At 38.7% G+C, this 28,000-nt stretch overlaps 1 protein-coding gene across 7 annotated transcripts; it reads left to right on the top strand.

The window, feature by feature from the left end:
• On the top strand, positions 1-27,760 carry MKI67 (marker of proliferation Ki-67). 7 transcript variants are annotated; one of them, XR_005106056.1, is made up of 18 exons: positions 240-327; positions 620-716; positions 1,714-1,827; positions 3,361-3,442; positions 3,532-3,647; positions 4,161-4,230; positions 5,120-5,198; positions 7,115-8,617; positions 8,959-9,197; positions 9,948-10,368; positions 12,410-12,525; positions 12,760-12,931; positions 13,019-13,153; positions 17,001-18,745; positions 19,914-19,989; positions 20,553-23,639; positions 25,184-26,358; positions 27,472-27,760. XR_005106056.1 is itself a non-coding variant. In XM_037399066.1 (17 exons), the coding sequence occupies exons 3-17, from the start codon at positions 1,736-1,738 to the stop codon at positions 25,306-25,308; spliced, it is 8,058 nt and encodes a 2,685-aa protein (XP_037254963.1). In that variant the 5' UTR covers positions 1-16; positions 620-716; positions 1,714-1,735; the 3' UTR covers positions 25,309-27,760. The 7 variants fall into 7 exon arrangements, 6 of the variants coding, with proteins under 6 accessions (XP_037254963.1, XP_037254964.1, XP_037254967.1 ...); XM_037399066.1 differs by lacking the exon at positions 240-327 and adding an exon at positions 1-16 and having other exon boundaries at positions 25,184-27,760; XM_037399067.1 differs by having other exon boundaries at positions 239-327; positions 620-675; positions 25,184-27,760.
• Positions 27,761-28,000: the final 240 nt, after the last annotated feature.

Genomic DNA, 28,000 nt, shown 5'->3' with positions numbered 1-28,000 from the left:
GCCAAGGAGGCATCAGGTAAGGCTAAAAGAGTCCGGCCGGCGAGGTGCGCCTGTCCTAGCTAGTCGGGCTGGGGGTGTGTGTGTGTCCCCTCAGCCATGGCGGCTGCTAGCAGGTGAGGCCGGCGGCGGTTCTGGGGCCGCCTGCACGGCTCCCGTTCTGTGCTTGTGCGCGGCGCAGGGATACACCGGCGGGCGGCGGCGGCGCGAGGGCCCGGAGGGCGGGAAGTTCAGTTGGCGCCGCGCGCTGACAGGAGGGGCCGCGCGGGCGGGGGGCAGCGTCGCCGCCGCCACACCGGCCCCTCGGCGGGCCGCGCACCGCTGCTGCGGGTAGGGGGCGGCCGGGCCGGGGCTGCGGGGGCCCCCGGGCGGGCGCGACTTGGGGGGAAGGAAGGGTGAACTCGGGGGTGAGGCGGCGGTGGGGCTCGGGGGGGATCGGGCCGGCCGGCCGCGGCGCTGGGGCTCGGGGCGCTGCCCGCGGTGGCCGCCTGCTTCCCGTCCTGCCGGCGGGAGCTGCGACGCGGCGGCGCCGGCCGCGCCGGTGGCTGTGGCCGCCCCGCTTGCAGACGCGGCCACACGGAGCGTGGGCTCGTAACGGTGGCGTGAACTTCGCTTTCTGCAGCTCGTGTGGCGTCTTTCCGTGGTAGCAGTTGGTGGAAGCTGTGAACAGTGCAGCGGGTACGGAAAACCTGAAGACTGACGTTTCTTGTAACATACCGGTAAAGGCTTTTTAGGCGGAATGTCAAATTGGCCCTGAGGTGTGTTTTCTTGGGGCTTTCTTTTTTTTTTTTTTCCCAACAATTATTTTCTCGTATGAAACCGAGCAAAGAATCTCAGAAGGATGACACTTCACTGCATTAGTTCTCCTGGTTTAGCTTGCTACTTTCAAATATATGATGCTTGCTAGTCCGTTTTATATATGCTTTTTGGAGGATTGCTCGTACTTCGTGCTATAGTCATACATGAAAAGAATAGGGTACCTTGTGCATACGCTGCTGGTTTGCGTTTGGTTTTTGTTTAGCAAGTTACTGTTCTTTCAGCTTTCTTTGTACGTGTGCACCGAGGTGCACCTGCCATCCTCTCAGCAGTATCGGCAGCCTGTCACAAAAGCCTAGAAACGCTGAACTTGCCTCCTTTTGCGCTGCCCTCCTGCGAGTGCACCTTCTCAGTAATGTCACTATTTCCTCCTTTTTCATGAGGATACAACTATAATTAGTCGGTCCTTGCTTGCTTTAAAATCTAGTCAAAGAATTTCCACATATGTAAGAGAATGCATAATATTTAGGTTTAGATGAGGAGGGGTGACTTTACATGGAAATAGTTTTAAGTTGCTTATGGGATGAAATATTGTGTTGCCCCTGAATCTTTGCAAAGGCTCTGATGGGTAACAAATACCTATTGCACACATAAAAGTAGTATAAGCAAATTTACGCGAACAAGTGATGATTGCCTTTGCCACCCTGTGTAAGCATTAATTTCTTCACTTACGTAGTGTCTTCATCATCCCATTTATGATTACACTGGTTGCTCACCATAAGTAGTTTCCAGTTTTTTATACAGACAACCACATGTTAATGGCACCAAGGTTCTGCTGTAAGTTGGAAAATGTCTCTTGAACAGAAGTAAGAAAAAAAAAAATATTATATTGATTTACTTTCATAAACATGTAAAGTGTTGTTTGGATTTGGTTGAGTTATTTTTTTTGTTCTTTTACAGGCAGGATTCCTTATATTTGAAGATGCCACTCTTTGGGAATATTATTGTAATTAAACGGAACGGGACTGATGGAATTAGTTTTCCACTCACTGCAAGTTCTTGTTTATTTGGAAGGTGGGGATTAGTTGAGTACTTGCATAATCAAGATAAAAATATTGATATTTTCCCTGTAATTTTCTTCTAATACTTACTTGCAAAAATAAATGTTTATTTCTTTGTGAATGATGTACAGGGAAGGGAAGCCCATATTGGCCTGGGGTTAATTGTAAGACTAGAAAGCTGAACTTAGTTTTTGTTGTTGCTTTTTGTCTTTTCCTTGCCAGAACTACCTTTGGTTTGTGGTTGGTTTTTTTGTTTGTTTGTTTAACGTTTCTGGCCAAAGCAAATCTGGGGAAGGGATTAAAAGTAATACACGGTTGATGAGCAAGTGATGATATTCTTCTATTTGGAGACAGTTTCCAGATAATTGACTCGAGAAGAGAAGAAAGGTACATTGCTTATATTTGACTATCTTCATTACATCAGTGCTTATCTCAATTTTTTTTTTAAGTTCTCCAGAAACTCAGTTTGAATATGTGAACCAATATCTAGAATTAATATTAAAAAATAATTAGCACTTATACCAAATAGTTAGAACTTGAACCTTCTCCTCCAATCTAGTCTTGAAACTCGCTTTGACTTACACAATTGAGTAATAGCGGGTTTTGAGCTTGATCCAGCTATTTTACATTAAAGGATAAATTTAATGTTCCTGAACAGTGTATGTGAAGACGTGACTAGATGATCCTAACATAAATTGGCTTCAAATAAAATGTTTTTAGTTCTCTTAAACTAGATCTGTTCAGCACTTTAGTGACTTTGATAGGTAACTCCCCTCACTGTAATTACTCATTCCGGAACCCGATTCCATAGTGAAAGTCTATGGGAAGCAATCCAGTGCCAATAATACTGTACTTTGGCTTCAGCAGAGCTGCCCAGATGTTACTTAATGGTACAAATATGAATTTCTGCCACCTGCATCAGTGAGGTGTCAGGTACTTCAGTGGACAGTACCTCTGGTATGATGGCTGGTGTGTTTGACGCCTAAGACCTATCTCATGTCAAAAAGATTAGAGATTAGCTTAAGAAAAAGCGTACACTTTGAAACACAACTTTCACTTACTGATAACTTCTAAGAAGGTAGAAATAGCTATCCAGGTGAGACCAAAAGTCCATCTGCATGATACTCTTGTCTCTGAGAGCGATCACTAATGAATGCTTAAGAGCATGTGCTGGCATTTTCTAAAAATACCCCACAAGTCTTTGGCGACTTGCAAGCCAGGAAGCGAGTAATCTCAAGCCACCAGACATCTGTCATAGATGCGTCTCTTTTTGCTTGTTGCAAACTGCTTTTTTCAGAATGTGGGTATTTCACATATTTTTTGTGTTAGGGATTCTCTGATGTTGTAGAAGTGTGAGCTTCTGCTATTTTTTGCTGCAGCTGAAAGACTTAGGTAGTTCATTTTCTTCATGTTACCAGATTTAAGGAAGTGTCATGCTGCTGTACAGTTTATTAGCTGAAAAGCTGGGAAATCGCCTAACTCTACAGTAGGCAAATTTTTCTGGTTTTTGTTTGTCTTGTAACTCAAACTGTATTTTCACCCACAGGAGAACAGAATGTGATATTCGCATCCAGTTACCTCAGGTCTCAAAAGAACATTGTAAAATTGAAGTAAATGAGAACAAGGAGGTAAAGACACACATATCACATATTTTAATGATATGTACCTTGTATCATTGCATCTTTTCAGGCTACTGAAATATTTGTTTTATTTTTAGGCAATATTGACTAATTTAAGTACAGTAAATCCTACGCAGCTGAATGGTGGTTGTTTTCAGCAGCCTGTACCTCTGAAACATGGAGATGTGTTAACTATTATTGATCGTTCTTTCAGGTAAGTACCAATGACAAACTGCTGATGTCTCAATCCTAGAATGTGTTCTGTGGGCAAACAATGTGGAGAGCTTTGTGGACACAGGCCTTCATTGCTGGATGAAGATACAGAAAGTGGCTGTAGATAAATGGGAAAAATTAAAACGTCCATTTACCATCTTCAGAAACAGAAGTTAATCTTGTTTACTTTGTATTTTGTACTTTGTGTTAGAGTCTTACAAATCTTCAGGAGGCAGGATTGCTTAAAGATTTTTTTTTTTAATCACTTTTATATTACATTAGGCTAAAGCAATAAAAATAGCGTTGTCTGGAGAGATCATTTTTATCTTGTTACAAGGTTAGTCAGTTTTAGGGCAAAATTTAGAAATATTTTGGTGTAGTTAAAGCCTTTAAAATTTATATGTGTGTATTGTTGGGAGTGGATAACTATTGCTGGGTTGTTCATCTTAATAATGGGATTTTAGTCATGAGCTGTTTGACAAAAAATGGTTGTCTTTTGAAATATTTCTTCCAGATTTGAATATCCTCGGCAGTCAACACCAAGAAAGGGGCGTTCTAGGTCTCCAAAAGATGAAACACTGCAGGTAATTCTGTGGCCGTAGGCTTATGTGTTACAAGTATATAGGTATTAGCAGTGATATTGTATTCTAATTCCTTGTTTTCTTATTAGGAATAATTTTTCAGCCATTGACTGCCCTTCTGTTTGAAAATACAAATGAACTCCTTCAGATAAATGCCTTCTTTTATTAAAAACAAAAATTAATAATTTATTACTTATCAGTTTCTGGTAATAGGTACTTAATAATCTATGATGTTACTAATAAAGTTAAGCTATTAAATATTAATCCTTAGCGTCCTCGAAGAGAGGATGGAAACAGGAAATGCCGAGTGTGTGTGCTGGAAATCCTTGTACTTCAAATGAGGAAGTTTGCCTTGGAGAATAGCATTCTTTTTTTTTTTTTTTTTTTTAAACAATCTATTGTTGTTCTATGTGCTAGTACACTAACATTGGAATTTATAAATATAAAACTAAGCCTATCTTTTAATAATTTATTGTCATTAGTTGCTTCTTTTGTTCTTGGTAAAGTTTTCTCCCTTCAAGAGCATAGTGTTTGTTTCAGAGTACTGTAGCTGTTGATACATTTTTTTTTTTTAATGTCATAATTCTCTTATTTAAATTAAAGTCTTCCACTAGGTCTGGTAAGGAAGTAAAATTCAAGTGTGCTTATATGTGTTCATATGCTACAGCTGCTTTTAGAGCTTAATGATGTTAATGATAAAACAAGACTTAAACTCTTGCTATATAGGGCTTCAGATGCGTGTCAGTCAATGTTCTTATAGTCTGAAATATTCTAGGATTTCATTTGAATACTTCTAAGACTTCAGTAAACAATGCATGTGTTTTTCAATGTACAGTTGAAAGCTAAGCTTTAATTATTTGTTGCTCTGCTGTAATATTGTACAAATTTACAGGTTCTTCATGTTCAGCAGGTGGCAGAAATGGAGTTACTACACCAACAAACTCCAGGATCTAAAAGTCTTCATGTGTCAGGTTGGTACCTGTTTTATGGGGGCTTTGTTTTCTTCTTCCCCCTTCACTGTGTTTATTCATAGTGTAAGAGGAAAAACAAGGTTGAAAAGAGCAAAAGAAGTGCATTTTAAGACTTGTCAATCTGAGTACTATACACCTTGCTGTGTCAGCGTACTATCTCATCATACTTAAATGTTGTGATTTACCAAAACGAAGTACTGCTGAGAGAAATCAGTTTAATTGCATCCTGACAAAGGTGCAGTAGCAGCCTGGAATTGGCAAAATCCATACATCTTGCTTCGTGATTTGTGCAAATTCAGTTTATGAAGTTTATAGGCAAGAAGAGAGTTCAGTACACCAGCTTTGCAAATGCAATGCAAATGTCAGTTGAAACTGATATGTGAAATAAATGCCTATTAGATTTAATTCTAAGTGTCATTAAACAAGGATAATGTGGTACATTCACCTTTGTGATTAAAAATTACTTGTAGTTCTCTGCTGACCCAGAATACAGCTAGATCCCTTTTGAGCAAATACTGCATTATCTTATGTATTCTTTCCTAATAAATTGAAATGGGTATAATTTTGGAGACATATAGAAAGGGTTTATTTTGCCGATTAAAATAATCATTTACAATAGCTGTTTCATGTAAACCCAGTAAAATCTTCTAGAGGTACTAAATCTGGGTAGTTATAGATCATAGGCTGGTTAAATGCCCCAAATTCACCTTCCCATCCTTCTTGTCTTAAGTAACGCTAATATCCATGGGGAGATACAAGGTTGGTTAGATGGAGGCTATTTGTCTACAACCAGGTTTGATTTTTGTGACAAAGGTTAGTTCTGGTGCAAAAAAACCCACGCTGTTTCAAAGCATTCCATTTCAACAGGTTGCTGTGAGTGCATCTGTATTGACAGGATTTGGGTAATAGGTTCCCCAACACTGTGCTACGATACAACACCCTTTGCTTTTTGTTGTTCTGTGAATTTTAAGGGAACAACTTGTCAGCTCAGTAAAAAAACTATCCATGTGCTTGTCTGCAGTTGGGTAAAAAGTGTTCACAAAAAGATCTAATTTCCTGTTCTTTCCCATGTCTCTTTTTCTCCCCACTCGCTCCTTTTCCTGGAAGATAATTGTCAAGCTTTTCTTTGTATGTCAGAGTCTCTGCCTTCACCTTTGCTTGGATTAGTTCCCTTCACAATTAAGAAAAATCAACGTTTGTCACCATTTGTTCCATCAGGTATTCATGCTGACATACTGTCGAGAAATAGACCTTGTAGATGTATAGGTATACATAAGGCCTCAGCCTGTGGCTGAAAAAGGCACCTGTTCTCAGATGTACTCTTGTCAGCTTGCCTATACCCCTTGCTCTTGCAAAACACAAAGTGAAGCTTGCTGCCTCAAACTTCCTTGGATGCAGTTTACAGATGGCACACGTGCAGTCACTTGCTATGTCTCATCTGGGAAGCGACGCTGTCCTTTATTGCCTAGCTTTATGCTAAAGAAGCATTGCCACAGTTCAAACAATGTAGCACACCTATGTAAATGCAGGACAAAAACTGGATTGGATTGTGGGAAGCTAATCTATATGGTTCAGTTCTGCGCTCATAGATCTGTATTGTGGCATCCCTGAAAGTTCTGTATGAGCTATTGATTCCAAAGAAAAAAGCATGAAATGCCAAGTGCCTTACCTGAATGAATATGGGATAAATTCCAGATTACAAGGTAAAATTATGTTAAACATACTAATGCTTCTACTTTGAGAGAAATTGTTATTGTTAACAGAGCTTTATTTACAGTACTGGAGCCTGGTCTACTGCCTTGGGAGAGGAAAGGAATGGATTTTTATCTGTGTTTATGGAACTTAGATTTGTAATTCTACAATTTTTAAGTAACTCTGCATCTGTATTACTTTGTTTTGCTTTGCTTGCTTTGTAGATGATGCTGAGTTTGAAGAAAAAAATGCCAATGAAATTAAACAAAGTACAGAGGAAAATACTTCCAAAGCTTTACCCATCAAACTGCAAACACCCAAATCTTCATGCAGAATACATCAAATCATTACAAAGAAAAATGAAAAGTCTCCCTTCACTAAACTCTATGAGAAACTGAAATATGAGATTCAGGTGAAAAATTTCCTGTACAACGGAAATGCATCTCAAGAAGCTGCAAAAGAAGATGGTAAGAGTGTTCCGCTAGAACCAAGTGCTCAAATTTTATCATCAAGCTGTGTTCATGATCTGGGAAACCTGACTGAAGAAAAAGGAATAGGCAGAAGTGAAAAGATTGAAGAATGCAAAATAAAGCAAAAAGTTAACAGTTTAGAGTTTAATGAGATCTCAGCTGCTGGAAGCGCTACCAATAAGAGTTTTACCAGAAGTCCTCAAACTTCTGTTTCAGAGGAGATATCAAGAGATACTGGTAAAAGTCACTTGCAGGGTCATAAGGAACTAAGTCCAGCAGAGAAACCTAATGGTACTGAAGTTACGAGCAAACCCAGTAAGGAAAATGATGGAAATGCAGCATTTCCACTGGAGCTATGCCCTGTAGAATGCTTGGATCATACAGATACAATTAAAACACACAGCTCTGCAATAGCATTAGATGAACAAGCACAAACAGCTAACATGACTAATGTTTCTGAAGTAGATAAATATCTTCTGTCTACACCAACACCCAGAAGGAAGAGTTCCCAGTCTCATTTCATATCACCTACCAGAGAAACTAGTGGAATGAATCCTGTAAATAATGGTACTCCAACAACTCGACGACGTGTGTCGTCAAAACGTAAGTCTCTTTCAGAAATTTCAGCTGAAACTGAAAGAGAAGATTCAGTGAGCCGAAATGATAGCCTCAAACAACTGCCTTTGGCGGAAGATAAGTGCTTAAAACAAAGACAAAATAGTAAACAACATACACCAGGAAAACCTGTAGAAGGAGTAGTGCTGAAAGAAATTTGTGATCAGGCAAACTCTGTTAACTCAAAAGAGGGACATTCTGAAACTCCTGCCTCTCTTTCTAAATCCAGGAGTCCCAGAAGAAATAACAGACAAAATGACAAATTATCAAACAAAAGTGTCCATTCGGAGACACTAGCTTCCGAAGAGTTAATGTCAGAGCTGGCATCTCCTGCTAGTCAGAAACCTGACTCTGGAAGAAGGAGGAGTAGGTGGAGGACCTCTGTACTGCTAACTGAAAAAGTACTGGAGGCAGATGCTGTTCAAGAACATCATAAGACTGCAGACGGAAAAGACAAGGCAACTGAAGAAGAGCTGGTCACGAAGGAGTATCACCAGAAACAAGATTTGGAAGATGCCAGTGTTATAAGACCTCGTAGATTGCCATCAATGAGAAGGTCTTCTGGAAGTGTTACTGTACTGAAAGACAATGAGGCTGTCTCAGAAGTGAATATTTCTGGCCTGTTGCCTGGAGAAGAATCAGGTAAATGTGTTCAATCCCCTGCCTTGGTTTTGTGTGTGAGAAATTCTCGTAGCATTTTCATGAGAATTTTCTACTTGCATAAAATGTAGAAGGCATCACTGCACTGACATCAGCTCAAAAATATGTATCATGTATTTGACCATAATATCATCATATTTGACCATAAAAATACATGATGATGTGTATATATGTTTTTTCAATTGGATCTATTTTTTCTTTAAGGTATGTTACTTTCTGATATGTTTCCAACTTTAAAATGTACAAGTAAGCACTGTTTTCTATGTGGGTTAAAATGTTGATCTGGATTCTTATATAGAATTATTTTCAATTGTTATTTTTAGGCAAGACAAAAAGGGTATCTCGGAAGAGGAAAAGTGGTGACTTGTTACTTCAGCCTTTAGGAAACAGAAAGAGAGTGTCTTTTGGTGGTCAGCTAAGTCCAGAACTTTTTGATAAAAGTTTGCCTGCCAACTCGCCACTTAAGAAAGGTGCAACTCCTGCCAGACTGAGTTTACCGATGGGAAACTCGCCACGAGCTGTTCTGAAGAAGGCTCAGGGACTGAAGTGCTTTGCAGCCCAGGTAAACTTTAAGACTAATCAACTTGCTAGGACAATTAATGTGAAAAGAATTTATATTTTCTAAGACTTCTAAAAAAATAATTACAAATTAGAAGCAAACCTTGTTGGATGTATGTTGGGAAGTGGAAATTTTAAGTACAAATTAAAAGGGTGTTAGAAATCTGCAAATTTTAATCAGCCTTTTTTTTTTTTTTTAACTTCTCCATTGTAAAAAAGGGTTTAGGTTACCTCCTACCTATATCTACCTGTCTATACAGGAGGTGTGTTTTTATTCACATCACACACTATTGCTCATTCTCATGCATTTGCAGGAGTATATTTCTGTATGTTTGTGCTTAGCAGCAGCGTTTACAAGCTCCAGTTTACCATAAATAACGGAAAACAGAACAGTAGGTTTTGGCAGACTGTGCAAGCTACTGCCACGTGGGTTGACTAGAAGCTTGAAAACATTTGCTGTTGATTTAAACCAGTTAAAATCTGCGTAGTTTACTTGATGTGAACAAAAATTTATTCGAGAGTAGAATGATAAATTCAGTTAACTTATTCAATTGAATTTGCATGTATCTTTTGAGACTGTTTTGAAATTTAAAACTTGTAACAAGTTTATTTTCAGAGAATAAAATTTAAGGCCTTTTCAAATGATCTGATGATATTTCACACTACTGTGTTCACGTACCAGAGATGTAAACCAGCATTTGTTGTTTGGCTATGTACTGTAACATTTTATCTTTATGTATTTTTTTTCTACTAGGAACTTTCTGAACATTGGCAGAAAGAAAAAATGTCACCAAAAAATTTGCCAGCCCAAAAGTCCCCAGCTGCCTCATCCCCTGCCTCAGGGAAGGCAACATCTAGATTTACTTCAGGCTCTCCAGAACCTTACACAAAAGGACGTTTCTCTGTTTCTCACATCACAGCACTGTTACCAATTGCAGAAGAGAAGGATGCTGTTGCAGAAGACATGAATACAAAGGAGAAAACTGGTGCCTGGGTGAAAACATCTAAGTGTTCTGACATTAACCAAGATGATAAAACCTTTTTAACAGCTACACCTGAGAAATTAACAAGTGCACAATTTGCTTCGAAGATCACTCCCATGAAGAGCAGAAGTGGAGCTCTAGCAGTTATCAATGCAAAAAGAAGAAGCGGTGCCTCTACTGCCAATTTATTAGGTGTATTTTAGCAGTTAATTTTTAATATTAATTTCAATGCTTTTAAATGTTGTCACAAAACTGAAATAAGCCTATTATTTTGTTATTCAGAGGCTAACAAATGATTGGCATGTCTTCTGACAGTTGTTGGAAACAACTGGAAATTGCAGTGTTACATTCTCTTGTATTCATAAAGCAAATTACTAAAGCATATAAACCCATATATAGAACACAAATTTTAATGTTCAGAATTTGAAAAATGGTAGAATTAAGGTTCTGTGTGCAAGGTTAGTTGCAACAGTGATCCTTCAACTCCTTCCAAGTGCAAGTAGTATTGAACTAAATCAGATTATATCAGTTATATCCACTTTCATTTCAAACAGTGCAGTTTATAGCAATCTAGCTTCAGTTTGTTTTCCTTGTGCCTTTTTTATACAGAATTCATAACCATTGTCCATGGACTGGTCTGCACTTAACTGCTGACAATGGTATATAACAGATATAGTTAAACAGGATGATAACTGGGTGTTAATTTGAATATTTTGAAGTTGAATATCTGAATTTGAATGTTGAGCACTGGTTTGAAACAGCTGCATTGGAAACATTATAATAGGGGAGCTCTGGTTCTTAAAACTTTTCTTTGAAGACTCTTACAAATGAAGTGTCTTTGTCATCAGTTTTCATAAGTTAAATAAATGTAACTCTTTGAAAGTCAAATGTAAAGCTTCCCATCAACACCACCATTGACCCAGGAATTTTTATTACGCTCTTTTTTTTTTTTTTTTTTGTATTGGAATTTTTAAATTTTGGCCATCGTACAACATACAATGTCCCAATGATGATCTAATCATCATTATTATTACATGATGAGATAAAATCACAGACCTTTATGATACTTCCTGGTTAATACAGCTGAAAGTGGTATTAGTCTTCTAGGGAAGTGTGTGGCGGGGGTTCAGTGGCTTTGGTTGTTCTATTCATTTTAATAGAAGCAGTGTGCTTCACATATATTAATGACATACCATTTTTCACCACCTCTCTGTAACGTATAAATGTTTTTTAATATTGGTGCATAATTTTCTTCTGCAATATGAAAAGAACATCATGATTCTTAAAAATTTTGGATGTCTACTGTGTTTCCAATACTTTATCAGATAATCTTCTGCTGCCTTGGCATTTTTCTACATATCCTGAACACCCTAGCAATGACAGCTTTAGGACGTTGTTTTTATTTACAGACTTTCCCCAACTTGCACAGCAGTTCTGACAAGAGAATAATATCTTTTTCCTCAGGAATGGCATATTCCCCTTTTTAATCTCTACTAAAAATAATAATTTCTTTTATATGATTGCTGTCTTCTCATAGCCGATTTCTGAAGTAAACAAGGCTGATGTCCTACCAACTTACAGCTTCGTTTATTACACAGCTGTAACTAAATCCCTGGTTTCTGTGCTGTGTATGGAGTGATGTTGTGATAGAGGTAACTTTGGGAATTTTCAGAGTATGTCATAAGCAGTTACATAAAAAGAATTATGGAAAGTCTGTGTTGATTTAAGTGCTGAGAGCAGTATAAATAAATAGCTTACTGACTGAAATTTCTTGGGAAGGTGGTGAAAGAAAAGCTGGATATGTTTCACTTAGCAGCCATTCCTCTAATGTTAAATCTTGGGTCCCACCAAGTTTAATAAAGAATGAGACTGAAAGGCTTCATGGTGAGTTTCTATTAGGAAAATTTTTTTCTTTACAAAAAGCGTGAGAGTGCAGTTGGGTCAGCATTCAGGTCTAGGATCTAACACCTATTTGACACTGTATGAAGCTTTTTGTTGTTTTGATGTGAAAAGCCATACTGGGTACTTGAATGCTTGTGAAACTTCAGCTGAAATTGGGTCTTCCTACAGAAGGCGTTTCACAAAGCGTTTCAGTAAAGGTGTTGTCAGATGATACAACAACCACTTACCTATGCCTGACTGCAGCAAATCCATTAGAATCTTAAAGAAATAACTGTAAACTTCCATTTATACAGCCGAGAATTGAAATGGTTATTTCTCTTTTGCTTTCTAGTTGCAAAATCTTGGGCAGAAGTGGTAAAACTAGGTGTCGTAAGACCACAGTCAAAGACCCGTAAAAAGAGTGTCCGTAAAGGAAGACCCCTGAAGAAGAAAACCCAGTCACCAAAGGTAGTATTTCTCTTTTTTCACATTTCTTTGGGATTTTTGCATAACCACAAAATAGCTTGTGTTTTGCTACAGAAGCTGGAAGCTTTTGAATTTCTAGCATCATGTTAAATGGGTGTTGACGTGTTTGTTACAATTTTTAAGGAAAGTAGATTTTATGTAAAAGGAATCTTTGTTTACTAGCCTTTTTTTCCTTTTTTTTTTCTGTTAATTTTTTTTATTCTTTCCCTTCTACAGGCTCCAGAAAGAAAAATAAAAGATCATTTTAGTACAGGTCATGCAGAGTCACCTGCTACAATAGTTGTAGGTAGAGCTTATTCTACCACAGTCAGAGCAGCTGGACAGGTCCCTAAAGTTGTAAAAAATCCTATCTTGAAGCCAAACATGAATATGGACGAAAGCTTCACAGGTAAGTTTTTTAAGTCTGTTGCCTACTCTGCCAACTATGTCATTCCTTATCAAAGCATATGCTCATTTCTCTGAATGTAATTTACAGGAATGACTGAAATGTTTCAAACTCCAGAAAATAAGAGTGGAAAAATGTTACCTTTGGCCACTGTTCAGAAGACTGATTTTACACCAACATGTACTGCAGTGGATACTTCTGAACTGCACACTCCTGAAGAATCTGGTATGTTTGTTATTTGAAAAGAAAGGGAATGTTTAGATAAATTTAGGGGTAGCAGTGTGGTGGTGTGTCTACTGCTTGAGACAGTGAGTAGTTTCAGCCTAGGCAGGCAGACTTGATGTATTGCGATGAAGCATCTGGCAACCTATAAAAGAAATAATTGATTTTTATCATGTATTAAAAGACGGTTTTGTAGTTTCAGTTAATTTTTGAGTAGGTGTTATTTGTTGTATTTGGTGTGAAACTAAAACGTCAAAATACTGTTTCAGGCAAATCTTGTGCTGAAGCATGCGTTTTCTTAATCAGTTCTCTGGGTACATATGAATCCAGTGACAAGGGTTTCATGGTAGGGAGATGTTATTATGTAAACTTGCAGAAAAAAGTCTACTTACAATTTTTTTTTAAAAGTGTCAGGTTAGAAAGATTTATATGAAGATGCATCTTTTGCTAATAACCTTGCATGCCAGTCATTGTGTCCCTGTATAAATCACAATTCTTTAAATTAAAATTGTTTTCTTGAGAATTTAGCAAAAATAAGCTATGAAACACCAACAAAGATCAAGAGTAAATCCTTCAATATTTAAAATAATAATGGTTGAAATATATTTTGGTTTATTTCGGATGTGGTAGAAGATAAGCTTAGGGATAACGAACCTTGTTGCAACTTCAGAAGAGAGTTCAGTAAAAAGTCTTTTATTTGAAAGGGACTAGCAGAGTGATCTTTGCCTATGTGAAGATGTCCGTTATCAGCTGCTATTTATACTGTTATTTAGTGCTTTCCTTAAATTAGCGGGCCAGCCTTTAATCTTAGATTCTATACACATCAATCCTTTTGTACATCATGGATGCTTTAAGTCATAATTTAGGGAATATGGGTTGAAAAAAACAGTGTACTTCCTAATTCTGCTGGTCCAGGAATTTGGAAGGACTTGAATATCTTATGGTTAGTTAGGACTTGACACGATAGGGACTACAAAGGCAAGCCATTGTTAGATCCTACAAGCCTTGATTAAAAACACACCAGCAAACATGCCTACTTTAGTTTTAAGATGATGGTTTATGCTGTTAAAATCAACAGAGAGATTGTTTTAAGATTGAGATTATAACTGCAGTTAAGGATAAGGGACTCCTACAGTAAGCCTGTTCCTCCAGCCTGTAGTACTCTTACTTGTTACTGGCCTGCTGGTAGAGACTCATTAACTGCAACTCTGAACCTGATGGTCCAACCAGTTCTTTACTCTCAACCAGTTAGCCGTTCATCTAGCCTGTGATGTTCTTGTTTGGGTACCAAAATACTGTGGAGACAGTGTTGAAAACCTTGTTAAAGTTGCATTGCATAATAGGCAGTGCTTTCTTTTCATCCACAAATCTCTTACTTTCTATGATAAAAAGAAGTGGATTGGTCAGGTATGATTTTTCCTCTGGTAAATTGGTGCTGACTGTTCCCAATCACCCTGTTCTTCCTGTGCCCAGAAGTGTGTTTCAAGGACCTGCTCCACTATTTTTCCTGGGACCAAAGTGAGGGTAGACTTTCAATATTCAAATCTTAGTTTTTAGTATATTATTCCAGAAATAGCATTCTGGCATTATAGATTTAATCTGAATTGTGTTTCAGGAAGAAAATACAAATTCCTCTAAATGCTTCCGTGACTTGTTCTGACCAGGCTTTCTTTCATAACCTTTCTTTTGTTTCAGTACTTTTTTACTAGCCAAAGGAATGATAGCTGCTTCTATTGAGCAACAGCACAATTATGCTTGTTCTAATGCTCATGCTTACTGCAGTAGGAAATACCAAAAGAAAATGCGTAGTTGGCACTAAACAGCGAAGGATAAGCACTTCGCTTTTTTCAAAGCTTTCCTCTTGATTATCCTTTTCTGCTATCCCAAGCAAGCAGGATACAAAAGAATCCAAGAAGTACAAAAGTCAGTGCCTCTATAAGGACCATAATGAGTATTTGTGAAAAGTGTCATTCCAAGTAGAAGCTACATGCAAACTGTGAGTGTAGGTAGCCAATATTATTGCAGGACCTGTCTCCGTTATTTTTTCAGTGTTCTTGGGAGTCTGGAGAGGTCACAGTCAACTGGAAGCTGGCAAATGTCCCAATTTTCAAGATGGATAGGAAGGAAGACCTTGGTAATTATAGGCCTGCCAGTCTCACTTCAGTGCCTGGTAAAATTGTGGACATGGTTATTCTGGGAGTTCTCAAAAAACACTTGAGAGACAATGCAGTCATTGGTTATAGCCAGCATAGATTCATGAGAGTAAACTCCCACTTAAGCCAAATTAATTTCCTTTTATGACAAGGTCACCCATCTAGTTGACCAAGGGAAGCCAAGAGATGTGATGGTTTGGGATTTTAGTAAAGCTTTTGATACTGCCTGTCACAGTATCCTGAATAAAACATCCAGCACACAGCTAAACAAGCCCATAATATGCTGGGTGAGTAATTGGCTGATGGGTTGAGCTCAAAGAGTTGCAGTACATGGGGTTACATCAGGCTGGCGGCCAGTCACCAGTGGTCGTCCCCCAGGGCTCAATTTTAGGGCTGGTGCTCTTTAATGTGTTTATAAATGAACTGGACACAAGAATTGAGTGTACATTAAGTTTGTTGATGATACTAAACTGGGAGGAACCGTGGACTTCCTTTGGGGTAGACAGGCCTTACAGTGAGATCTCAACAGACGAGAGAGCTGAGCAATCACCAAATGTATGAAATTTAACCAGCAAATGCCAGATTCTCTACCTGGGATGGGCTAATCCTGGTTATACATACAAATGGGGGACAACAGGCTGGAAAGTAGCCCCTTGGAAAGAGATCTGGAGGTTTGTGTTGATGGCAAGAGTCAACAGTGTGCTCTGTCAGCCAAAAGGGCCAACCGTGTCCTGGGATGCATCAAGGGAGGTTGTCCTACTCCGCACCGCACTGGTGTGGCCCCCCCTTGACTTCTGTGTGTAGTTTTGGGTGCCTCAGTATACAAAAGACATTGAACCATTGAGAATGTGTCCAGAGAAGAGCAACCAAGACGGTGAAAGGCCTTGAGGGCAAGACTTACAAGGAGGAGCTGAGGTGGCTTGGGTTGTTCAGCTTGGAGAAGAGGAGTCTGAGGGGTGCTCTGGTTGCAGCCTACAACTTCCTTGAGTTGGGGGCAACAGAGGGGAAGGTGTTGATCTCTTCTCTCTGGTGATCAGCGATAGGACATAAGGAAATGGAATATGGGTGTGTTGGGGGAAGTTCAGGTTGGACATTATTAAAAGGCTCTTTCCTGAGAGGGTGGTTGGTCACTGAAACAGGCCCTCCAGGGAAGTGGCCACAGCACCAAGTCTATCAGAGTTCAAGGAGCATCTGGATGACAGTTTTAGTATATGGTTTATTTTTAGGTGGTCCTGTGAGGAGCAGGCAGTTGGACTCAATGATCTTTACATGGGTCCCTTCTAACTTGAGATATTTCATGATACAAATTTTACAAATATATCTTGTAATTTTTTCTTCCTTGGTGTCGGAAGGATCAAACATACTTTAATGTGAAAGTTTCTGATTTATGTCTGGTATTGCTTCAAAACAATGGAAATTGCAATAAAAACCTGACACCACTAGAAATCTTAAGGACAACAGAAACCAGGGTTTTTATATCAAATTAATGATATAATTATTAATGATCAAAATTTTTATAGTCAGTTTTTAAAATGTATGCTGTGCTTTGTAGAAGCTAATTACCAACTCAATTGCTGATGTACAAATTTGGTTTGTAGAAGGCTCTGTTTGAATTACTTAGTTATAAAGCAATTAGAATTCTTGGATTTTTTGCTTAATTCTTTTTTCAAATTATGTAAATTACTACTTTTTTTCAGGAGAGATGATGGTGTCACCGTTAAATAGTTCAGATGGTTCAGAACAGAAACAAGATAGTCCAGGCATTTCTAGCTTTCTGAGAGGAGAGTCTCTAAAGTCTATGTCTGATGCAATATCCACAAAAACTGAAAAAAGAAAATCTATGCTGGAAGAAAGTGTTAGTGTGGATAATTTGTCAATAATTCCAGAAAAAGAAGCATCTCGGGTGAAATCAGGAAGTAAAAGGAGGACCTCAAAGCAGAAGCCAATTGAGGCTATGTCAGACATCAAGCAGCTTTTAAGGACCCCAGAGCAAAGTTCTGAACCCATAGAGGCTTTGTCAGGCATCAGGCAGCTCATGGAGACCCCAAAGCGGAAGTTGGAGCCTGTAGAGGCTTTGTCAGGTATCAAGAAGCTCATGAGGTCCCCAAAGCAGAAGTCAGAGCCTGTAGAGGCTTTGTCAGGCATCAGGCAGCTCATGAAGACCCCGAAGCAGAAGTCGGAGCCTGTAGAGCCTTTGTCAGGCATCAGGCAGCTCATGAAGACCCCGAAGCAGAAGTCGGAGCCTGTAGAGGCTTTGTCAGGCATCAGGCAGCTCATGAGGACCCCGAAGCAGAAGTCGGAGCCTGTAGAGGCTTTGTCAGGCATCAGGCAGCTCATGAGGACCCCGAAGCAGAAGTCGGAGCCTGTAGAGGCTCTGTCAGGCATCAGGCAGCTCATGAGGACCCCGAAGCAGAAGTCGGAGCCTGTAGAGGCTCTGTCAGGCATCAGGCAGCTCATGAGGACCCCGAAGCAGAAGTCGGAGCCTGTAGAGGCTCTGTCAGGCATCAGGCAGCTCATGAGGACCCCGAAGCAGAAGTCGGAGCCTGTAGAGGCTCTGTCAGGCATCAGGCAGCTCATGAGGACCCCGAAGCAGAAGTCGGAGCCTGTAGAGGCTCTGTCAGGCATCAGGCAGCTCATGAGGACCCCGAAGCAGAAGTCGGAGCCTGTAGAGGCTCTGTCAGGCATCAAGCAGCTCATGAGGACCCCGAAGCAGAAGTCGGAGCCTGTAGAGGCTCTGTCAGGCATCAAGCAGCTCATGAGGACCCCGAAGCAGAAGTCGGAGCCTGTAGAGGCTCTGTCAGGCATCAAGCAGCTCATGAGGACCCCGAAGCAGAAGTCGGAGCCTGTAGAGGCTCTGTCAGGCATCAAGCAGCTCATGAGGACCCCGAAGCAGAAGTCGGAGCCTGTAGAGGCTTTGTCAGGCATCAAGCAGCTCATGAGGACCCCGAAGCAGAAGTCGGAGCCTGTAGAGGCTCTGTCAGGCATCAAGCAGCTCATGAGGACCCCGAAGCAGAAGTCGGAGCCTGTAGAGGCTCTGTCAGGCATCAAGCAGCTCATGAGGACCCCGAAACAAGAGCTGGAGACTGTTACAGATGAAATTACTGATGAAAGGTTGCTGAAGGCACCAGTACAAGAAAGGGGTGCAGTAAAAGATGTGGCAGGTCTTACTTTAATCAAGAAAAGTCCAAAGGTGAAATATCAACCAGTAGAAGACATGATTGGGGTCAGCCGTATTTTCAAGACACCAAAGGAAAAAGTTGAACCTGTAGAAGATATGTTTGGTATTAGCAGATTAGTGAAGACTCCAAGAGAGAAGCATCAACCAGTTGATGATTTTGTGGGTCTCCAAAGGCTTATGGCAGAACCCAGGGGAAGATGTTCTGATTCTGAATTGGACTATGTTGGAGTTACAGAAATGTTTGATATACCAGAGGAAATTAAGGTAAAATACTTTATTTAGCTTTTGGAAGGAATGTATTTAGACTTTAAAGCCTGTGGTTGAAATGGATTCTTTGGCCTCCTAGTATGACATCTTGTATGTTACAGCACTTCAAGTATGTCATGCCCATAACCTCCAGAGGAAGAAATACTTTCTAGAAAAGCACCTCATGTTGAACCTGTAAACCTGTAAAGATGGCAATTTTTTTTTTTTTTTTTTTTTTTCTTGGTAGCTTTGTCCCGGTGAATACTTCCCACTAGAAGACCTAAGTTATTACAAATTTGAATCTTAGCACTTTAGGTTTTTCTGGTCATTTGTTCCTGTTATGTTTAAAGCACCCTTTAAGGTGCTTACAGACTACAATCAGATTCTTTCTCAGCCTTCTTTTTCATAAGCAAGACTTTTTTTTTTTTTAACAGCTGCTTCCTACCCTACAGATTAAATTTTAACCTCTCTTTTTCTTTGCACATCCAAAACTGTTGAGCTTTTGACAAAACGTGTTTCCATATTGTTAGTTGATTGCTCTCTATGCCCCTAAGTCTTTCCTTCATTGCTTCCTGAATGGATGCCTATTTTATAGAGATAGCTCTATCACTGTACGTTTGCCTGTGTTAACGGTTTTGGTTTTTTTAAGGAATCCTGTCTAAGTAGTTACTGAGGTTGCTCTGGGTTACCTTTCTGACCTTATAATTCACAGTTCCATCACACTTGCAATTGTAAATTTTATTAATATTTACCCTTATGTTCATTCCCACATCCATAAGTAAAATGCCAAATATCACTGGGCTTAGTACTTGTCAGTGCAGAACTAGGATAAAACACTACAAAACACTCAAATAATTCAGCTTCAATACCCCAAATTCCTTTTGAGCACTCATTTAGACACTTTTCAGCCAATGTAATTAATACTTTTTTAACTGTGCAGTGTTTGTTATCTCACTTTAAAAACTGCTACAGCAGCTTAAATGGCAAGTATCAAGTTTGGTATATTTGTGTGCTAATTTCAAATACATGGGTGCAGTTATAAAACTAAGTTAATTTCATTTTTAGAGAACAGTATTTGACAATTTTTTTTTCAAATATTACTATGTATTTTTGAATTGGTTGGTTCCATTATTTCTTGTCCTGTCCTGTCAGACATGTATTTATTGATTATTGTTTATTCCCTTAGACCAAGTCAGTAAGTGTTACGGATTCTAGGCAAGAAGATACTGCACCTCTTTGTACTAATTCCAGTCATAAATACGGTAAGTATAAATACTCTTAACTAGAGGAACTACAAATATATAAGGTAAAATATGGCATTATGAAGTTTTCACATGTTCTAAAAATTCTGAAAAATACAGTGTGAAGCATGCATAGCCCATGGAATTTGTGCAGTCATCTCTAATGAACACCAGCTGCTGGGATTCTATTGGTGTATAGAAGTAACAGTATAGTAGTTTGTTGGTGCAGTAATATGGGCATCTCCAAACATACCAGTGTAAAAAAAAAACCACCATGCTGATGTTAACATCTCAGCTTAAAACTATCTTGCTTTGCAAAGTCTTTCAAGAACATAGCTTAAACCTGCCTACCAAATAAACCAAACATCTTTGGTCAGAAACCTGGCCCTTAATCTAGGACTTGGTTAAAGTCTTAATTTATTTATTTTTAAATTAAGAATATTAAGTGTGATTTATTTGACAAAGATGATTGTTAGGAAAATCAAAACTCACAGATATTACTTTGATCAGACATAGTAATATTTAACTTCTGTTTGTGCTCTTTTCCATGTAAAAACTTTGAATGGGGGGAAAAAAAACCCCAGATGTTTTAGACAATGAAGGAAATATTCCACAAGGTAAAGATTCTCGACAGAAGGAATCAACTCGTGAAGACCAGACCACCCAGATACTAACAAGGGGCAGATCAAGGAAGACAACACATCCTGCTTCAGCAAAGCAGTGTGAAAAGGATTTGAATTTAAAAGAACTGCAAAGTTTGGGGAAAAAGAATACCCAAGAAGAGATGGGAGAGATCAGTAATTCGACTTCAGGAGCAAAAAATGAAGGAAGAAGAACAAGAACAAACAGTCTCATACAAGAAGAAATTGTTTCAAAGCACCCTCTTCAGGAAAAAGTTGTGGTTGTTCAATTTGTGGAATCACATGGAGCTACTCAAGGACCAGGAAGAGGTAAAAGGGAAAACCCGAAGGAGATAAGACATCCAAGTGAGAATCTTGAATCTTGTAGCAAAGATTCTTCAGTGCTACAAAAAGAACCTGATAATATGAAACAGGCATTGCAGGAGTGTAGTATCAATGACACATTATCAACTGAAGATGATCCAGCCATAAAGACAGCAAATGTATCTAGGAACATTCAAAATGAAAGTTGTCAACTGCAAACAGGTTTAATAAAAGGTGAAAACAAATCTAGTGAAGGTGGTGTAGAAGACAGCGAAGAAATGTTTCTGTTGCCTGGGAAGAGGTCTAAAAGAGTAAAAGAAAAAGAAAACACAGAACCAGTGGCTCTACCTAAAAGAGGAAGAGCTAAAAATACTGAAGTTAAACAAGCTTTTTCGGAGGACCTTCATGAGACAGCAAGGAAGCTTCGTAGTGATCTATCAGCGAAGATGATAAAAACAGATGAACAGGCTTTTGACAAAGATACTGAGACTGCTACAGCAGAAGAATCTGAAAATGGAAGTAAACATGAAATAAAGATAACAGGGAAAAGGGTGAAGTCTTTACGCAGTGCTAGAAAACACTCAGTTGAAGTAAAAGCAGATGTTTGTGGGACGGCACTTGAAAATATACAAAATATTCAGAAAAACGAGGAAATTGAAACTGATACTGAGACACAATCGCATGTCAAAAATAAGATTAAAGTATCTCAGGGAGATGAAACAGATAATGCTCAGGAAAGCACAACAGAGGCATCTCAAAGATTAAAGGCAGAGTCACCTGGAGAGATAAACAAAATGCCAGTTACTGCTCTCAACTTGGAAGCAAACAGAAGTGCAGTACAGGGAACAAATAGAACTAGAAACAGGAGAGGCAAAAAAGACTCTTTGGAGAAAAAGGCTGATGAATTTGCCAAAGATGTAAACAACCTAGAAATAATGACTCCCAACTTGAAGTCAGAAATGGAAATGGACAAATCTCTCAAAGATTCTTTGGGCTTTGTTTGTGGCAAGAATACATACCAAGTCATGAAGGACCAGAACAACCCAGCTGCCACATCAGTACCTGCTGCAAACAGTGACAGTCTTGCTCTTAGCCCTGAAAAGCGGACAAGAAATGAACACAGAATACTTGAAGCAAAGCAAACTGAAATCCTGCAAGAGAATCAAGCACAAAAAAATGGAATGGCATGTAGAAGAGGTAGAAGTAGAAAAGTAAATTTTGAACTTGAAGTCAGTTCCAGAGCAGTTGGAGGAAAAAGGAGTTTGCCTGGGAATGACAAAGGAATGACTTACGAAGGTGGTCAACATGAGACTTCAGAAAATCCTTCTTCACAAGTAAGGAAGAGCAGAAGAAAGCAAGTTGATTCCGTTCCACAAATAACTTGTTCTAGGTTTGTGGAAAAACAAACATTAATTGCAGATCATAGTAAAGTTGAGGCTTTTGTAAAGGAGCAAGATTCAGCTTTGGAAGCTACTCCCTCTTCAATGGAAGATAATCCACTGAGACGAGGGAAAAGACGAGAGGTTGCTGCAGCATCACAGACATCTAGATCTCTTTCTATCAGAAAAAGACATGGATTGCTAGAAGGTGATGATAAAAAGATGACTGTGAGAGAAGATCAAAATCCAGCTTTGGGAAATAAAACTTCACAGACAAAAGCAAATGCATCAGCAAGGGGCAAAAGGAAAACAATTGATCCAGCAACAGAGGAAAAACTTTCATCTCTCCGGAGAAAACGTGGCTTGTCAGAAACTGAGAGTAAAGAGGAGGGTGCTAATGAAGCACAAAATATGTCTTTGGGAAGAGTGTCCTGTGCAAAAGAGAAGCCATTAGGAAGGGGCAGAAGGAAAGAAACTGCTCTGACGTCACATACAACTAATTACATTTCTCTTCGAGGAAAACACGGTTTGCCAACAGATAATGGTAGAGTAGAAGTTGCTAAAGAAGGTGTTCCATTAGAAAATTTAAGTTCATCTGTAAAAGAAAATCAACTGAGAACAGGCAGAAGGAATGAAATTGCTCTCTTGTTAGAAGCCTCAAATTGTACTATTCAGGGGAAACAGGACTTATCAAAAGAAAGTGGTAGAAATAATAATTACAGGAAAGCAAAAAATCTGATTTTGGGAAGTTCTGCTTCCCAAGAAAAAAATGATCTGTCAAAAAGGAACTCAAGGCAAGCAACTACTTCGCTGGCTGTTAGTTCCATCTCACTTCGAGGTTTGCCAGAAGGTGGTAAGAATGAAACTCCTGAAGAACAAGAGAATGTACTTTTGGAAGGAGCTCCATGTGCAAGAGAAAATCCATCAAGAGCAGACAGAAAGAAAACAATTTCTTCCAAATCTGAAGAAACTAGTTCTGCTTTTCTCAGGGAAAAACCTGGCTTGCTGGAAGGTAGAGGTCAAAGGAAAATTCTTGAAGATGAAAATACATCTCTAGAAAATAATTCATCCCAGGGAAAAACAAGGCAATTGAGGAATAGAAGGGAAAAGGTAGAATTCAAATCAGAGGCAGCTACTTCTACTTCTGTCTGTAAAGAGGGTGACTTGCCAGAAAACAGTAACACTTTGGAAACTCAAAATGTGTGTTTGACATCCACTGGTTCCGAAAAAAATAATCAGTCTGGAAAAGGAAAAGAGGTTAACCCTATACAGCAGGCAACTTCCACCTCTCGCAGAAGAAAGTGTCAGTTGCCAGAAGATGACTTAGCATCCAAAAAACTAAAATCAGGTGAGGCAAGAATTTGCTTTTTATTTTCTAAGTATAGCTAAGTTATGTATAGATACAACAATAATGTGTACAAAATTCTAATATTACTGTGGGCTGCCATGCTTTTAATGTAGATGGAGTAGGTCTTCAGTGTGGCAAGAATACTTTTAAGTAAATAAGGTTTATGTTATCTTATATAAACAAGGTATTTTTTTCCCTAAGTAGAAGGGACTGGTTTTATGGGATATGACACATACTCGTCCTCTGGGGTATTCAAATGTCTTCATAATCTTCTATAATACATTTTTTTTCCTCAATCAATACCAATAAATCGTAGTTCAGAGTAAATACAGCAGCTAGCTTACATGCAGAAGGTGTTAATGACAGAACATGATAATCACGTGTTTATAGCACCCGTTGTTCATCTTGTATTCTCCTAAATACAGTCCAAGGTCCTGTTTTCCAGATCTCCAGGTTTTGGAGAACCTTTACCTAGTTATCAGCTGTTTTTTGAAGTTGATGTTAGAAGACCCTGAAGCTGTATTTGAGCTAAAAAAGACAGCAAAAGTTGCATGCGTCCCCCACTTCTTCCTTTATTTTGCTTTCCCCAAGCCAATAGAACTCTTGCTGCAGACATCTAGAATATTCCCTGGAATTTTCAGCTTGATATGATGTAACTTAAAAACTACCATTATGCACTTAGAAAGTATTATCAAATAAATGTATGCGAATGGAAATAACAATGATTCTTTAGAGCTACATATTGAGGGATTTCCTGCCAGATTGTGTTAAAAACCTTATTATGATTTGACACATGCCTTTTGTTTAATTTCTCTTTGGCTCTTTCTCTTTTCTATAGCTTGTGCTTATCCTCATACAAGATGCATGTCTCTTTGCCATATATCTATCTTGGTTTATTAAGTTGTCTTGTTTCCCTTTGCACACTTGCTAGTTCCTGCTTCCTGATACAGTTATATTTACTTGCAAATGATTGATCTCTTCTGATGCTTTACTACCTGCCTGGATAGTTTCTTTTCCAGGCAGGTTGTCTTTCCCTGGATCTTAGAGTCTGTTTATATGTCTGATGGTTGGGTTGATGCTTACCTCTTGGAGCAGCTTAACTTTTCTGTGCTATCTAGATGCTTACATAGGTGTCTAGTCATTTCTTTACAGTTAAAAGCCTGACTTTCCAGCTTTATCTGGACCATAAAACAGTTACTATATATTAATTTTTGCAGGATTTTTCTTTGGTGTTGCATATGTTTTAGTTTTACATATCAGTAGAAGGAATTTTAGCTAAAATGGTAGCTAATTGGTTTTTCTGCTCTCATTAATGTTAACCTACTTTCAGAAATAGCTATAAGTCCTTAGGGATCTATCTTAAAGGATATTGGATGTGCAGAAGTATGGGGTTTGTATCTTGTTTGTTGAATTCATAGAAATAAGTTTTGGAATGTAGCTGTTAAGGACATTTCCTTTAAAAATTTAACTGAAGATTGAATTTAGTTTAAAATGTTTGATTTGTGACACAAATTTACCATTAATTTTTTTGTGTGTACAAATAGAGAATGATGAAGATAGATCGCTACAAACAGGAAAAAGGAACAAAACTAAAGAAGATGTAAAGGTGACTCAGGCTGCTGGAGGCACGGACAGGAAGACAAGATCAAGTGCAAGAACAAGAAAATAGTCTTAACAGTCACAGACTGTTTTTAAATTTTTAAATCAATTCAGTAATTGAAATTCCAGGGTTTTTTGATGTGAACTGATTTGCATTCAGATTTTAAGCTCAGATTTTGTAAAATAAAGAATTATAGTATTATCAAAGTATATTTCGTAACATGTTTACAGATACAGCATAGGTATCTGTTTTAATAGATCTGTCTTATGTGTAGCAGTTCCTAAACTGTGGGGTGCTTGTGCAAAACTGCAAACAAATCTGTTTATCCCCCTTTCTCTTTTAATCAGTACAGCAGTCAGGAAGCCATATTAATTTACTGTCAGTTTAGTCAAGCTATTTTCTGCTTAAATTTTCTGGTGCTTAAGCCTTATTTTTCATTACAGTTCTGTAAATATTATCTTGAAGTATAGATATATTAGCAGAACTATTATATTGACATTTAGATTATTATTTTTTTAAAAAAATAAGTTCATTGTACTGAAAAGTGCAGATTTGTAAGTCATTAAATTTGTAAACTGTCTGGGACTTGTGTGTTTCGTGTTCTTAAGAACAGTTAAGAATGTGTAATTACTACAGTATATTTCAGAGATTCATTCTTTCTAGCCATGTGGCACACTTTTGAAAGTGTTTCATGGCTCTTGCGCAGCACAGGCGCTTCCCTTATAAATATGGCCGGACTGTGCAGCACTTCGTGTGTAAGTGTCAATAAGAGAGACAGGAGTAGTGAGTGAAGTTGTGATGTTGCCCCTTTCACAGAGTTGCAATTAACGTGGAGTAGCTAGTGTGGTTTGGAGACTGTTTTGAGATCAGTGCATGGATAATAGCAGTGTGCATCTGTCTGTAAGACTGGTGGCTTCCTGTTACTGTATTGAATGCAGAAAGGGAGAAGATTAATCTCTGGCATCTAACTTCTGTGCACTCTTAAGGCCAGGTTTAAAAGTCTACATTGTTATGTAGTCTGAGGGGGCTACATGTTTCTACAGAAGGGCAGTTGAATGCTATGTTCAGATGTTCTTGTCAGCAATTTTAGGGAATGATCGTGAAAGGCCCTTTCTTCAGGTGAGTTCATGCTTCTAAAGTCTGTTCTTTTTCTTCAGAATTCAAAACTGATTAAGTAAGGAATTCATTGGATGCTGTCCAGATGTTTAGTGCTCAGATCTAATACGATATTAAGATTTATTTTTTAATTTAGGTGGGGTTGGGTTTTTTAATATGTGGAATGTGCCATGTCCATATCCATATTTTTTTTAATGCTTTGGACATTTAATCCTGTTATGCACTTATTTTTTTTCTATACTTCAATTATAGTGTGTAGGTTTTAAGTGTAAGATACTGTAGATCCAGTCATTTTCAAATTAGGTCTATTGCTTCCTGCATTGTTTGCTCTATCATAGTTACATGCTTTCCACTGAGCAGCACCAGGATGGTCTGTTCCTCTTGAAATAGTAGCAACTCCACAAGCCGTTTTTGTGATTAGAGGCAGCACTTGGTGATGGTTATTGCTTTAGGATTGAGGAGTCTTGGTTTTATTTCAGCCTTCCAGATGCAAGGAACATGTATACCCAAAATGTTTAATTGGTCTATGGCACAGGATTTGCGATCGTCCCAACTTTCCAGTCATTAAGCCTCACACGTTTTATCACAGCAACAACTGAAGTAGTAGGTCTAGTGTTAAGAGTTTTTCAGAACCATACCTGTTTTATTGGATCTCTACTCATAAGTCTCAGCATGCTAAGCAACTTCTCCAGTTTCCTCTTGCCCTACAAAAGCGGGGTCTTTTTCTCCTCATGCTTGGTTCATGGCTCTAAGTCTGTCTAACCACTAAACACTCCAAAACGCTCCCCTTCAGGAAGCTATTTCTTTATCGGCCTCTACTGGCTGCTTGCTAGAAGTATCCCCTGTTGTTTTCAGAGAAGCCCAGACTAACCATTGACTGACAGAAGGGAAACAGGACAAAGTAACTCTGCATTTGTAACTCCTTGAAGTTACTGTACAGGGGATCGCTTTGCCACCACCGTGGTGCACATTAGGATATTAAAAAAAGCCTGCAACGCATAAGTGTTGCAGACACTGCGGTAGGTTTAAATCTCTGAGCTGTGCCATTGCTTGAAAGCTGTGCTAAAAGGAAGATTTTTATTGTTAGCATTGATGTTCCTATCCTTTCTTACCCAGTTTTTCCTAGCATCTGAGATTCTAATCGAAAAGAGGGTCACTGTTGTCTACTAGCTGAAATTTTTGCAGAAGATGGCTACATCTCAGCAGAGAACAAAGGGAAGAATTAGTGATGTGCAGTAATAAATGGCAACATGCAGAGAAATTGAAATGCTGAAGGTAAATGGATTCTGTGTGATGCTTATGTATTTGCCATTGTATTAATCTGTCCATCTGTTCAAGAGGATATTTCTATCTGGAGTATTCTCATTTTCGTTGGCATTCATCTCCTCAATAAATCATTTATGCATTTGTTGTATCCTGTTCACTGATGCATCTGAACAAAGGTTTCTTCTCAGAACTTGGTGTTTCTGCTCAACTGCTGCTCAGCTTTCACATTTACGTATCACCGAGCCATAAGGAGGTTTTCCTGCTGCATACCCTGGTTGCATATATACAGCAAGCTTTCCTTATTTTGGCTTGGTAGCCTTCGCTATGAAATGTGGATATAAAGAGGAAACACAGTAATGCTTTAACTTCTTCAGGCTTT

The sequence above is a fragment of the Falco rusticolus genome, chromosome 9 (assembly GCF_015220075.1).
Source record: "Falco rusticolus isolate bFalRus1 chromosome 9, bFalRus1.pri, whole genome shotgun sequence".
NCBI lineage: Eukaryota > Metazoa > Chordata > Aves > Falconiformes > Falconidae > Falco > Falco rusticolus.
The sequence above is the reverse complement of the archived record's forward strand: the minus strand, read 5'-3'. Positions and strand labels throughout refer to the sequence as shown.